Below are 14609 nucleotides of genomic sequence, written 5' to 3' on the forward strand. Positions count from 1 at the left end.
CCATTCGGGACAATTATTGCAGCGGGTGCAAATGCACATGGACTTTATTATAGATAGATGTCTTCAAAATGCCTTTTATGAAAATTCTTAAAAATGTTGATGTTTTGTAAGCTTCTGATAAAAATTTATATAAAGTATCGTAAACCGTTATGCGGAAAATGTTGTATGAATTATAATTAATGTGACTAGTTAATAAGCTTCAATTTTAACTATTGTGCCAGAACTGGGCATATTCTATTATTAGCAGAGAAATGATTGACAATATACGCGAAAGAGATGTAAAAAGCATTTTGAAATAAGCACCACTTCTATCGATTCCATACGAATCGACCCGGTAAAGATATATATATATATATATATATATATATATACATATACAACTCGTCCTGAATTCATCTTGCATATACGCGTCCTATACGAAATGAAAACAGAACAAAGACGACAGATGGAGAGATGGAGCACAGCTCGTAGAGAAGATTTGCCATTATCCGATCTAGGGACTCCGTATAGGACGAAGTAAAGGTTTTTTTATCTATTTTATATTTTCCTGCAGTGCTCGCTCATCTCTATTTGACCTTTGTCTGATTCTGTTCGTTCTTTCTAGCTTGCTGTTGTGTTATTTAAATAGGCCGTCGAAGGTTCGTTTCCGTCTTTGATTACGAAAACTGCAGTTGATGTTGAGTTTTGCCAATATGTAGATCAATTTCCACAACTATCTCATGCATCCCAGTAGTAACACTCCCGTTGGACGTTTGAAGAGGATACTTTGGGCCTTAGAATGCTGCTATGCTGCTAGGCAATACCCGATGTTACATTCTCTCGTCTGCCCGTAACAGAGCATGGACTGGCCACCTGTAAAAAGAGACCCAAAGAACTACTTATTGATGACATATTCGGTTGTTACTCGCTGATACCTCTAAAACGTTAACACTCTATTTCCGGATCTAGCATACGGATAACGAGCGACTTGCTGTTACACGCAGGAACTTCAACGTTTTCACTAGTTTCACTGCTTTCCGAACAGTTCTAAACTGTTTTTCTTTCGCTTGCTACTGCTTTCCTGAGATTTGCTGAGACCGAGGATAGACAGAAAATTTATAAACGTATGTATATTCTGAGGTGGCCAAAATTGTTTAGGCATCGCACGCTTTCATACCTACACCAGCAATAATAAGCTTTCCCTAAATAAGTTACCACCGCTCAAAAACTTAACGTTAACTTATGCTTATATCATAAAATTCACGAAGTAGGCGGTCACTGATGATGATATATATGATATAATTATACAGAATAGTTAGAGAAAATTATTCTTTCAATAGAAACATAAATGTTTTCAGTTTTATTTTCTTTTTCATTTTTGTTTTTTTTGCATTTAACTATATTCGTGTAGCATGTACACTTCTAGTCTACAGTTATTTAGCTACTGTGCATTATTATATGATATTAAATAATCTTTCAAACATTTTACATTAATAAATATTTCAAAAGTTTGTTATTGTCATCGCTTGCAAAATATTGTACCTTTTATTCACCATTTACTGAGGTTAAATGGTTGTCGAAACAGTCCAAAGTGGAAGATCCTTATCTTAGCTAAAACCACCGCTAGCTAGTAGGCAAAAGAAGCATATATTCCATCGTCAACCGAATTTCATAAGTTTAACAAACGCATAATAAGATAATTACAGGTTTATTGAGTTCTAAGGGAGGCATGAGGGCAAAACGACATCGTCGGTGGTAAAGAGAGTGACAGCGAATATTTACACTATGCGTTGTGTCTGACAAAGGACTTCGATTTCTTTTACTATTAGTCTACCACGTAAGCTATTATTTTCATCTATAATAGTCAGTTTGGTAAGTTCGTAACGCACTGTATGCATCGTAAAGATCAGCGAGAAGTTCAACAGCTGCAGTCGTTTCTATCGACCCCGAGCTGGCGACTCTAGTTCTGCGAACAAATCTTTATTATCAGATCCATCTATATGCTTTTGAAAAAGATCATTGCTTGATAAGCCTATATCTTTTAGCTATATTCAGCCCTGGGTTGCTTCCCCAGATTTTTGACATCAAAAACAAGTCGTTTACGCATATCCACTTTGTTTTTACTCACCCATGTTTCGAAATCTTTCGACTCAAATTCACAGCGAAATTTCATGCTAGGAACAGAATAGCTTATAGAGAAAAAAAGTGAGAATATATCCGTCGGCTAGTGAATAGGGCTTTGATAATTTTACGACGTACAACCTACAAACTGTTTTATATCCTTGGCCGTTATAGTCGGCTATCGATACCAGCGGCTGGGTCCGCGTAATGCTGGCCTGTGCTCCATGGAACACTGTTTTAAGGGTCTAGCGTCGTGAATGTGGCGCTTTCCGCCGCAGTCTTTACCATATCCTTGTATGTATCTATCCATATATACTCTAACCTAGGATAGATTGACTATTCAGTTCAAAAGTACCTGAGTATATTCCAAACTTATAAGTCGCCTCGTTAATTTAAAGTCGATAATGCAAAACTCTTGGCATTTATATATCCGTTCACTAAAAAGTTGAAATTATGCTAAACGCCTTTTTACTGGCTCGTCATATCGCATCAATACAACCGCCAATATTCTACACTTCTAGTATGTAGCTCTAAGCGAAAAACAACTTAGCCGATCGAATTATCTATTACATTAGCGATAGCCTCATACCACAAGACCGTGATGCACTGCACTTATCCTGTCGAAAGGTACCGTCCAAGCGAAAAAAAGGTGTCCACACTAACCTATTATTGGCAATTACTCCGAACGTTCTTCCTTAAGTGCCCGTAGAGCGTCAGAAGTAGAGTCAGTCGGCAGCGTTGCCGGCAAGCTTGGTACGGCAGGTAGAGCTGAAGGCAAAGCGGCGGTTGCTAGGTTCGGAAGAGAGGCCAATGAGTTTCCGATCTCACTTATACTGCATAGATTACCCAGGTTGTTAATATCACTGGCAGAGTTTGTGCCACTGCTAGCTATCGGAGGCTGAGGTGCTCGACTCAGGTGTAGCGCTTTGCACACCTTATGGTGAGATTCCCAATGACGGTGCTGACAGAACGCGCCACAGTAGCGCGCGAGGCCACACCCACTGCACGTGTCGTTCGCCTTTCGGCCGCAATTCCAACAATTCTAAGCCATAACCATCATAATTATGAAAACAAAAGGGGTTACACAAGGTAAAAGTGTTGAAAGGTACTATATAATATATTTATCTAAGGGCAAACGTAGTTAGAGCGCTAAGATTTGAATTGTATGTTGGATAGTCGAATTACGAAAAGTTTTGCCAAAGAGCCCAAAGGACGTTTATGTAAGCTTATAAAAAAGATTGTTAAAAGTGATATTTCTCCGAAAATTGCGTTAGATTTCGAGTCGTTATAAAGTCGTAGTTAAAGCCAAGTAATAATAATGGGTTTTTATAATCATGACGTTTTTGCACAGATCTAATAGTCTTTATTTGCTTTATTGAAGACCCCTGCTCATAGCATGGTACGGTCCATTTAAACTACACTACGGATAGGAATGTATGCCCTATGCCCTATGACCGTCGCTAAGTTTGGGGAAATTATTAATTATCACAAACCTAAGTTCCTAATACGCGGAATGTTTTATTCAGATAAAAACAGATAGAAATAAGCAATTTTTACACATAATAATATGAAGTCTGAACTTGTTCAGACTGCATCGAATTTGTCCATGATATGAGAGTGAATCGCACCCTAATGCAATACGAATATTTTTCTATGCAAGAAGATCGATATGCTAATAATAACAAGCTTCATCCGCTTGATAGCAGACGAACACGTCACGGTGGGCGCGCGTATTCAAATAAGATTGTAACTGTAAATCATACAAAATTAGTGGATTACGACATACAAGCATTGCATCATTAGAGCCTGGAGGTTCCGGGGATTGGTGGTGATGTTTATTGAGACGGGTTAATACTTCTTGTTGCGCTTGTCGTTTTGCCTCAAGAATAAGCGTTTCCAGTTTACTCCTTTCCAACGCGATCATCTGACTTGCTCGAGACTCGGCAGCGGTGACGGCTTTTTCTAACTCCAACATGGCTTGCCGGCGCACCTCTTGAACGGCTTCCTCTGTATCAATAAAAATCACCGACATCATATTAACGTCAGCAAGGGTCTAAAGGATACTATAAGTAATAGGTTTTTTAATGAGTTACAGCGTCGTTAATATAGGTCGTTCTTAATCATGGCACGTTTCACTAATGTCTTCGGTTCAGGTCAGCATTTGCACATGTTTTTCTTCCGCATTCGCTACTGGAAGTAAACTTCATCTAACAAACGGTCAACGGAAAAACTTATCAGTTTGACATAGAAGCGGAGAGATTTACCGACAAGATTTGCGTAATTCCGTCGATTATCTACATTTTGCTGGTTGTATTAAAAAATAACAATATAAGAGTGAGTATATAGAAGCATCTATAACACTGTGTCGATACACACTGTGTAAATAAATTATAAAGCTAATTTGAGGGATGGTACAAATACCACGGTTTCCCGCGTATCTAGCGTATTGTTGTCAAGCTTGCAGAAACATGGTCTGCCGCATAGTCTGCAGTCGAACCTATGTACGGCAAAGCAAATGAGGATGTTCCTGTTTACCCGATTCTTTTGTCTGCACTCGTTTTTCGTGATGGTCAAAAATAAAGAAATCCCCGTCAATCACCGTGAATTTTGCCTCCTAACTTTTTAACGTTGATCTTGAAATCTTCCGTTGCTAGGAGGTCAAGTCAACGGTGTAAATCCTTGGAAAGCAATGGCGGGTCGGATGGGAGATACGCCAGGCGATTTCAAGTTACAATTACAATTCCCAATGCTTTTTTTTGAGGAGAAAGATTCTGACACGATTCAACTGTTCGAGGCTCTCTACTTTAAGATCTTTCCAAATTACGCGTATCCCATACGCTGTGATCGGAGCTACTTTGAAGTCAGACAAGCTGATAGCAATTGCAAAGGATAAGCAATGAAGCGAGTTAATTGGCCATACCGCCAATACTGCCTCCCCATAGCTTTCGGTGTAATTCGTAAATTTCAGCCATTAGTGGGAAAAGGGTTGCTACGTAGGAAGATTACTTAGCAAAGTGAGGAAGGGATCCGGCAAGGTACAAGGTATCAGTGGCCGCTGTCATTCTCCCCATTTAAAATTTCATCGCTTCCGTCTTACTCAGGTTTACGGTCATTCCCAAGTCTCTGGCTGCAGCGCGAAGCCAGACTAGAACCTGCATAAAACCTGTTCGTTGAGGTTGAGTACACTTACTGAAATATCCGCCTCGGCCAGCAATTGCATAACCTTATGTCTGGGTGTCAAGTTGAGCACTGGTTTGAAATCGACAAATACTATGTATAGCACAAATTAATGCTCTCTTGAGGTCGGCCATCAGGATCCTGTACGCCATTTCTGTAGAGCGTTTCCTCCGGAACCCACGCTTTTTAAGTAGCTGACCAACCTTATAGTCAGCAAGTCCGAGAGCAGCTGATAACAAATGTTCCTTTTCGCTATTTCCCGCCATGATGACTGGGATTGACGCATCGATTAGGCCATCTTTTTTTTTTCTGGAGGATCATAGCTCTTTACTGAGCTGGAAGTGTACTTATACATAAACATTTACGGCACGATACCAGAAGGACGGCGCATCCGGGATTCTCGTTGCAGACTATCTTGGTAAACAGCTTTCTTGTTGTCTAGGCTTCCAAGACCTTGTATTAGTACTTGCACTGTGAAGCTTTATTGAAGGGTATTGCATTTTATTGAAATTTCCCTTTCCCACGCTGAGATGAAAAAGGGCACCGCGCGTGGTATCGTAGACCTTGTCGTAAATATCTCCTACAAGAGGATAATTTATCAGATCTGAAAAGCTGATCGGACAAGACAAGACGTCTGGTTGTCGTGGTGCGTTAGCAACCTGTATGATTGACGTTTTGCACCGACGATCAAACGGGTCTGAAGCTACTCAAGGTGCTATTGCTTTTATGGCACACACGTTTTTCGTCGGATCGCCTTAAAAACGTAGGCTAAATTGTAGAACTCATGCTACACTTCGGCCGTAAGCTTGAAGGCCATCTGCAAATATAGTCGAACAATGGAATCGTAAACTGAAAAATTTCAACCGGATGCTGCACATAAGTTTCGGTATTCGCCACGTCTACATCGAGGAGTTTTGACAAAGGCTGATGTTTGACAGGCTATTATGGCGACGATAAAAAGTTTTGTTGTTCTAATTCAAAACTGTGCTCTCTGTAAGAGGCCAAGCATGGCCAAAAAGAAAATTCTGTTCCAGAGTGAGCACGAACTCGTATACGCCTACATTTTTGTCGGACGACCTAATTAGGGGAGTCGTTGAACCTTTCCCTATTCTTGAGCTGTAACGTTTGGACGTGTTTTTTGGAGAGACATCTCAAGAAACATCAGTTTTGAGGTAACGGCGATAATAATGTGGAATTCAATGTGGCCAGTTACCTTTTAACTGAACATGCTGAACAATCATATACCAACTACGGTAAGTACAGTTAAATGGAAATACTTGGAATAAATTACAAGTTTCAGGGTTTGCCAGCAAACGAGTGTGACAGGTGTATACCACGACCACTATGGCTTAAACCTCTTATAACATCCAGTTAATTTTATTAAATGCAGAAGGTTATTGTGATGATAAACATACATCTGTATGTATGATGTCAAACACCTACATCTGTTCTACAGCTTGCTGCAAGCGACCAAGAAGCAGCTACTAAGAACTGGCTGAAATTTCCTCAAAAAATAATTTGCAACATATGTCTTCATGCCTGAGTACGAAATCAATTTGCAAAGGCGCGATGTCAATAAGTGATTTGTCACAAAATATCCTATAGATAATCGCCGAACGTTTCTTTGAAGAGACATTAGATCATGAGATATGGGTATTTAGATAGCCACAGCAACCGTACTTGAACCCATTGTATCACATGAAAGTTCTTCGTCAGTATGGTTAGATACATAATGAAGTAGTTGGCTCTGAACAAAGTTCAACCAAAAGCACCAAATTGGCAATGAATAGGATAAAAATGCTCAGTCAGGTAGTAACAAAGATGAGATAATAACTCTAGTATCATTCTTACATTGACTTAAAAAACGAATTTATCATATAAAAAAACGAGATTCAGGCGAAAAATCCAGATGAGACAAGCCATGCTTGCGCAACTGATTCTTACAATTCAGGATTTGCAATACAATATTTGTTCTAGTCGTAGAAGAGTAGGCAGAGAGCAATTTTCCAAATAAATTAATGGGTAGCTTTTTTGAGCTGCCGTCCTGAATTTATGGAGTTTTGAAAAATTTTATACAGATTAAAGATATCAGAGACAGTGTGCTGCTGCTAAGAACGTCTAAACGAGGTCAATTGAGGCGTTTCAGATATTGCACGTAGAGCATTTTGTCGGACCTGTACCCGACGCTTATAAGATAATTTTTGATTGGAAGGCCAAATCGAGCAGAATTGTCTTGGCAGTGTAATCGAGGGATGACTCAGAAAGTATTAATTTATAGACGAATTAAGTAGTCTTAAATCATGCCTCTATTAATTGGCCTCCTTAAATTTAACGAATCACGTAAATGACAACAAGTGAGGTTAGAAACGAGCTGACTGTTTTAAGATCTAGAACGGCAGGCCATTGAAAACTGCATATACTTGCGTGGTTCGATTAGTGACGTTGCATATTGCGTCGTTGCCTATTAGTAAACGGAGCCGTTTCCAGCCTGGAGGAAAGGTTTCATGTATGTAAAATAAAAACAAGGCCCAGAATTGTTCCCTGACAAATATTTCTATTGAACTTAGCTGTGTTTGATAGTTGCAGAACTCTAAACATGATAGCAGTTATTTAGCATCTTCCGTCTAAACAACAATACTGATAAATATGCAAGGGTTAATATAGTTGCAAGCTGGTATGACATCAAAAAATTTCCCAAGCGTTGTATTACCAGCCTACATGAGAGGCCTAACATCCTCAATCATGTCTATTGACGCTTTATATGTAATATTAATCAAATAAATGGTGTAGATAAAAGTTACTAAAAAAGTGGTAACTGCAAACTAATTGAAGGAGCAGAGCGGAAATACACTAGTGCAATCATAATATAGACATTAAGATTATTTCTTAGCCTTTATTATATAAATAAAGAGCAGACTCTAGCGGAGAAGACAAAAATCAGTTCAATCGGCGGGGCCAGAGAGCGAATGCTAACGAAAAGGGGTGCTTTAGATAAACTCGATTGCATTTAAGATCATATTAATAAATAAAACAGTGCTCAAAATGACCCAAACAGACAGTTGTCCCGAGTATGGTCATTTGTCCGTTCTTAGTTTTTACGTAAGTGCTCAACAAAACGCTACTCTAGTAGCTACTATGATGAATTGATGTCACAATGGCAAGAGCAGGAACTGATTACCGGTTCTGCGACGGACGTCCAGTAGGCCAATGTCATAGTGAGGCAGAGGGTTTGGGATAATACGTCGTTTAAGTTCCAACTCAAGTGGCATTCGGATGTTCCACAGCGGGTCCTGACGTTTTCGTAAGAGCGAGAGCGTTTTCTTAGTTTTATCGACCATTGCCAAAATGCAATCCAACATCTGTAACGGAAATAAGATCAATATCAACTGTATGGGATCCGAAAATCTACCGTCTCTTCACATTGCAGGCAGCATTGTTTACTTGAAGGTTACCATTCATCTGGCTTGAAAGAATGGACAGTTCAGAACTGTATATCTTATTACATTAGAAAGTAGGTTCTGGGGTAATGATAGGACAAGTAGCCTACAATCGTTTTAATCTTAGTATCTCCAAATACACAAAATGTAACACCAACATTTTATGTCTACTTTGAAGACTCTTACTCTTATATGCATATATCAGGCTGTGTTAAGTGTCCGCGCTACTAAGAAATCTCTAACCATTTGCTTATGTACCTGATTGACGTTCTGTAATGCCTCTTCTGAATGACGAGCATCGAAGGGATCCTCTTCAGGTTCCCCTCCGCGCGTCCGTTTGTTACCTGGCTCCGCGTTCGTTGTTCGTTGTCTGCACATATGAGACACATGGATAAAGAGAAAATAAAACATTGTAGTCAATCGCTTATAGATTGTTCTTTGTACGGAAACGTGATTTAAATCAATTCTAGGTACCTACGTAACCAGTAATACACGTTCTGAGGAAATTCATTGCGAAGCCCGACTACCTGAAGGAGATCAATACTGGGTTTTCAATCTTCATCGAAACAGATAATGTGAGGTGTGCGTTCGAAAACAAGAGGGGCTTTAAGTTAGACCAACAAGCACGGTTCATATCAGGTTCCACAAAATAATATCGCCGCTTACAAAGTCGGATAACACATCTGCCTGACAATTGGATCCCTCTTTTAAGCCCCACTTTTAACATGGTGTGTTGCGTTACGGACACTGCCATCATTGGAAAGCTAACGTTGCCTTATCCGTCAACAATCTGTATTGTATGTAGATAGTTCGCATAGAGGTCTCTGTAAGATGAGCTACAACTAATTGCAGTCGCTGAAAGTGCTTGAAAAGGAACACGGAATAACGGGATACATATATATATTCAAGTAACAAGTATAAATGGTTGACATAACAGCATAGGTTGACGTTAGTACGTAGTGAGCCTGGAACGAGTAAAGTTAGTCTAGTGGTATTACTTGGTACAGCTTCCCCGTACGGTTCTGTGCCTTGCAGTCTTTTGCTATGAAGGTTAATGGCCGATGCTGTGATTTCTGACGCGAGTCCTTGGCTGATCGAATACGCTTTACTTTAAAGAATAATGACATGGCTTCGGTTTACTTCTGCCAGAATAGAGAGCTACCCAATAAGGCGTTCAGTTCTTTTCTTTTTTTGGTCTGTCTCATCTATATTTCATTTCTTCTGAACGCCTATGGATCACTGTACATACGCGGTCGATGACACCCTGTGTAACGTAGAAGAAGCAGGCCCTGGAGAGGCCGATATTTGACTGAACAATCGCCTAAAGCGACTGCACAGTTGGAACGTCTTGAATGATCTCCAACTAAACCTTCAAAAGCCTCACGTTTTTGCCCTTCTCTACAAGTTGGCCTATTCGCTTCTAGAGACATAAATAGGATCCGACGATCTCTGTATAGAGATTCTTTGTAGTACTTGGACGTCATCTTTAACAAGTTTTGGCAGATTCACGTCTCATTGAAGAAAAATACATATAAAAGTTGGTTAGCTTCGTTATGTCTCCGTTCTTCGCATTGTAGCTTAAAATTCGGGACTGCAATGTACTATGCGGCTATGAATTACCGCCGATGAAGTAGGGTGAAGCAGGCACAATGGCATATTTGCCGTCTGCCTAAGTTTACCGCGCTACTACGTTAATATGCAGATCCTCTCGAACGATACTTTTAAGAAGGAGGTAACTAATGACTTGTTGATATGTGTTTAAGATTTTGATCAACACAAATCGATATAACGTTTTTGTAAACCAGATTTAGCATTGGTTTTGACTTAACCAGTGGTTGTTACGGATCGAAGCTACAAGAGCTTACCGGTGAGAACGAATCTTACAGGCAAGTTGCTATGAATTTTGCAAACTGTTATAGCTCCGTGGCATTTTTCGTCGCCGAGACAAACTAATATATAAAAATAGTTCAATACAGCAGAACATCTCTATTAATATAAAGTTTACTTACATTTCTGTATACATTCTCTTTCGAGGTGGCAGCTGCTCAAAGATTTCAAGAGGTTCACCTGAAGTGCCTCCATCAATGAGAAAGTGCTCGTGTGTGCTGAGGTACTCGAGTGAAGACTGTTTAGCTGCTTTTGCAAGGGCTAACAGTTGTGTCTGTAATACCGGTAAATTGGCTCGCAGAAAAGGTACTACAAACGCTTTCAGATGAAGACCAGTTAATTCCGCTACACGACATCGGAATTCCTCGAGCGAGATTGTCGCACACTGAAATCATTTTCACACTTATCATAAGTCGAATTTCAGGCCATGAATACGAGCGTCGGTTCATTGTATATTTTAGTCTTATGCCTGTTACGTATATCTATCGATAACAGATAATTGCATAACTAAGAGTTTTTTTTTTTTTTTTTTTAATGGTCAAAAGGAAGCTGTCTTTAAGTAAATCTTTCACATAGATGCTTACTGTTTTAAACGGAAATAAAAAATCGTACAGCGAACGCATTTGGGGTCATATGTTTAGCTCGAATGCAGGCTCATTGCTAGCATGCATAACAACAGATGTATGAGTTGTAAAAGCTCGTACCACAAGCGAGCAGATGAACTTCGTAGCGACTTCACCAGCTGACGGGGACACATCCACGCAGAAATTTCTGATAATAGTGAAAACACGCCGAATCTTGTTGATTTTCTGAACACTTCCAGTTCCTGGTATGCTTGCTAAAGAAGTTCCTGTTGGTCCTGGGCCTCCTGGAGTAACGCCTCCTTGCACATCAGCTACTCCTGTAGAAGGTGTCGAATCCGATGTCGAGCTGGGAGAGGTTCGGTTACTTTCTAGTCGGTGACTATTCGCACGTTCTGGAGAAGGGGATTGTCCTGAAAAGAGTTTAAGATGCACGTGCTTCATATATTGATTAAGTACTACTAGATCTGCGTGTAAAATAGCAGTAGGACAACTTATACTTCCTCGACTCTCGCTTTTCTCTGGCGCTCCTCACTGATATAGTTTTATTAGTGCCTGCTAGCATGCTAACGTTTAGTAAATCACAGAGTTTCTTCATTTAACTAGAGAATTTAATCCCCATGCGAAAGGCGCCTGTTCGCAGATAAAGTTATTTCGATTGGTGGAGAACGAGGAGATTGTATTTATTCTGAAAGCTTAGTTCAGAAACCGGTGGACAAGTAAATTATATTTTAATAGGTTCTTAATTTTGATTTTAACCTCTTTTAGCTCTTATTTTTTTATTTAGTGTACAGTATTTAAAAGCGAAGATAACAGTGGAAAAACGTAAGTTTAGTTGAGTATATATCTGTATATACGGATTGCGCCAGTTTACGTTGAGTACTTAGTAATTCATTGGAATCCAATTGCTTATGGAATGATAAATAGGTGGCTGAACGAATTTAACCAAAGAAAGGCATGAAAATTCCAGCAGTAAACTAATAGAGTTATGGATACAAATCACAAGGCCCCTATTTCGCAGTTGGTCTCTAACTTGTTTTTTTTACTTATATTCGCTATTAAGCTTCAAAGTGACGATTTAATGCAGAAGTCTCAATGTATATCTCGACCCAAAAAGAAGTAGATACAAAGTTCTATTAAAATTCAACCCCTCCTACAGCAATATTTAATAATGTGCACCCGTTATTATATAAAAAAAAATCTGTGTATCTTGTCTGCGTCAGTTTTTCAGTCGTATAAAATTAAAAAAAGTCAAATAAGCCTAATTTAATTCCAACGGACACGTTGCCTAATGCTTGCTAAGCATCATCAATCCTTAACGGTGTGTAAAAAATATATTCACAGTTTGTATATATATATATATATATTTTCTAATTCCAAATTAGAACAGTGCAAATCTTACCTCTGGATGGAGATTTGCTAAGGTGCTGTGTAGGAGTAGCTGCTTGAGGATGACTCTTAGGTGACTTCGCCACCTGCGTGGCAACTTGCCTTTGCTCTGAAGCACCTTCACTAGCAGTGGCATCCGGCATTTTCACCCTGCAATCGTAGAAAGCCATAGAAAAAACGGTTAAACAGTTACTTTAAATACAATTGTCAAGGACCAGATAGTCCTGCTAATTGATGTAATTTTTTTTAGTTAAGGTTAGTTAAGCCCTATGAAAAATTCTGTAGCAGTCCAACCAGGCTTATCTCACGTTATTAAGACTCCACTGATAGCTTTTTCTAGTGATTACTTAAACATCGTAAGAACAGCGACCAACGTGTCCTAGCAGCTTCCTTCACAGCCTAGTGTAAACCGTATGAGTCCTAATGAGGTTTCGGAACGTGAACACCTGTGATGTATTCGCTTGCGCCATATCTTACAGTGTAAATTAAGAGACAATTACAAGACACATATGAATTTTGACGACACCTTCAGAGGCGTAGATCTCCCGCGTTTTTATAGCTTCCCTATTCATAAGCAGGAAAGATTTAAATAATCCAATTATCGCATGTTACATACAGTATACAGTCTTACCGAAATCCATTAATTTTTATCATATATTATCCACATCCGTCACGTAGTTCCTGCATAGATCACTGTCCGTAAAGAAGTGCATCTAAGAATACGACTCTGGTTAGCAGTAAATTCGCTGACCCTCCCAGTATGTTCGAGTGTTGAGAACAAAACCAATTTAGTAAAACAAGGAAGTAGGTACGATCCTAAGCGGAGCTAACTCCTGAACACCTCAAATCGCCTAGACACTTGTAGACGCTTGTACTGCAACCTACACATTTTGTATACCCAGTCCCACCGTGCCGAAAGGGACCAAGTTGACCGGCAGGAATAGGTATAATGTTAACGTTAAATCAGCAATGCAGTACAATCATGTGGCCTTCGAAACAAAGGAGCTACGTGCAACATCGATTTCGTTTAAACGTTGCAAGATTTGGTCCTTAGATAGAGTACACCAATTGAAAAACTATTTCACAAGGGTTACTGCCCAAACAAAGCCTGATATTGAAGTGTTATTTGTACTCCATAATACATTGTCCTCATCATCTACACGATTTTACGAAACCGGTAGTAAATGATCTGAAAACAACTGTCCAGCTATTCAGATAGTAGGTCTAATGATACAAGTGCCAAACATTACTCCGCTACTGTGATATCACTCCCCATGGCGGTTTCTCGAGGCATATGACCGATGTGGATTTGCGTTGTCGGAGTTCAGCTTTAGATACAATGATCAATATAAATAAAGGGAAATAGAATGTATTAAAATCCCGCATACAATCAAATGCTAAAACAAAAGAAAAATTATCTTATTCGTACAGTATAGTATACAACTGGCTTTATCCTATTATTCTCATGTGGGTTTTGAGCGTTACGGCGTTGGACTAAAAGACGCGACGAAAACACCTTACGACGCACAGCTCTGGAGATTATATTTTTCATTTACCAAGTACTCTTTTTTTTATCAATGAAGATATCATTATATTAATTACAAGGCTTTCCTGTCTATAAGTTGCTTATTCGGGGGCAAAGATAGCTACAAGAGAAGCAGACAACGCTTTCGTCTACCCGGAACGGCCTTTTTCGACATTCTCAGTAACAGCTTCATTAACAGTGATAATTGTGGCTATCATAATTTGTTGTTGTAACGGTGCTATTGTTACAACTATATTCTTATAGTCGCGAGTAACAGCTGAGGCAATTCATCGGGGACGTAAAATATGCTGCTCCTGCTGCTCAGGCGCAGAAGTTGCCGTTATACATTATTCCATCGAGATGCAGATTCAATCTGCCAGACTCACATCCGCGTTACATCCAGTTCATCTGGTTTCGGCCTCATCTCAATGTCTGTTGGCGTCGTGGCCAACTGCCATTTTGCGGCAGCTACAGCGGTACCGCTGTTGCACCGGTTCTTACGTCGGTTTGAGA

At 39.6% G+C, this 14609-nt stretch overlaps 1 protein-coding gene across 3 annotated transcripts in view; it reads right to left on the reverse strand.

Moving 5' to 3' along the window:
• Positions 1-3: 3 nt before the first annotated feature.
• LOC111261041 (protein CBFA2T2) overlaps positions 4-14609 on the reverse strand; it is a 29571-nt gene continuing 14965 nt past the window's right edge. For all 3 annotated transcript variants that reach the window (XM_022834248.2, XM_022834246.2, XM_022834247.1), the window contains 8 exons: positions 12585-12721; positions 11306-11595; positions 10724-10986; positions 8973-9084; positions 8456-8636; positions 3887-4107; positions 2764-3142; positions 4-852 (listed from right to left, as the gene is read on the reverse strand). In XM_022834248.2, coding sequence (XP_022689983.1) covers positions 2777-3142; positions 3887-4107; positions 8456-8636; positions 8973-9084; positions 10724-10986; positions 11306-11595; positions 12585-12714 — 1563 coding nt within the window. In that variant the 5' untranslated portion in view covers positions 12715-12721 and the 3' untranslated portion in view covers positions 4-852; positions 2764-2776. The remainder of the gene's footprint in view (positions 853-2763; positions 3143-3886; positions 4108-8455; positions 8637-8972; positions 9085-10723; positions 10987-11305; positions 11596-12584; positions 12722-14609) is intronic.

Source organism: Varroa jacobsoni, unplaced genomic scaffold, assembly GCF_002532875.2.
Source record: "Varroa jacobsoni isolate VJ856 unplaced genomic scaffold, vjacob_1.0 scaffold_513, whole genome shotgun sequence".
NCBI classification, from domain to species: Eukaryota; Metazoa; Arthropoda; class Arachnida; order Mesostigmata; family Varroidae; genus Varroa; species Varroa jacobsoni.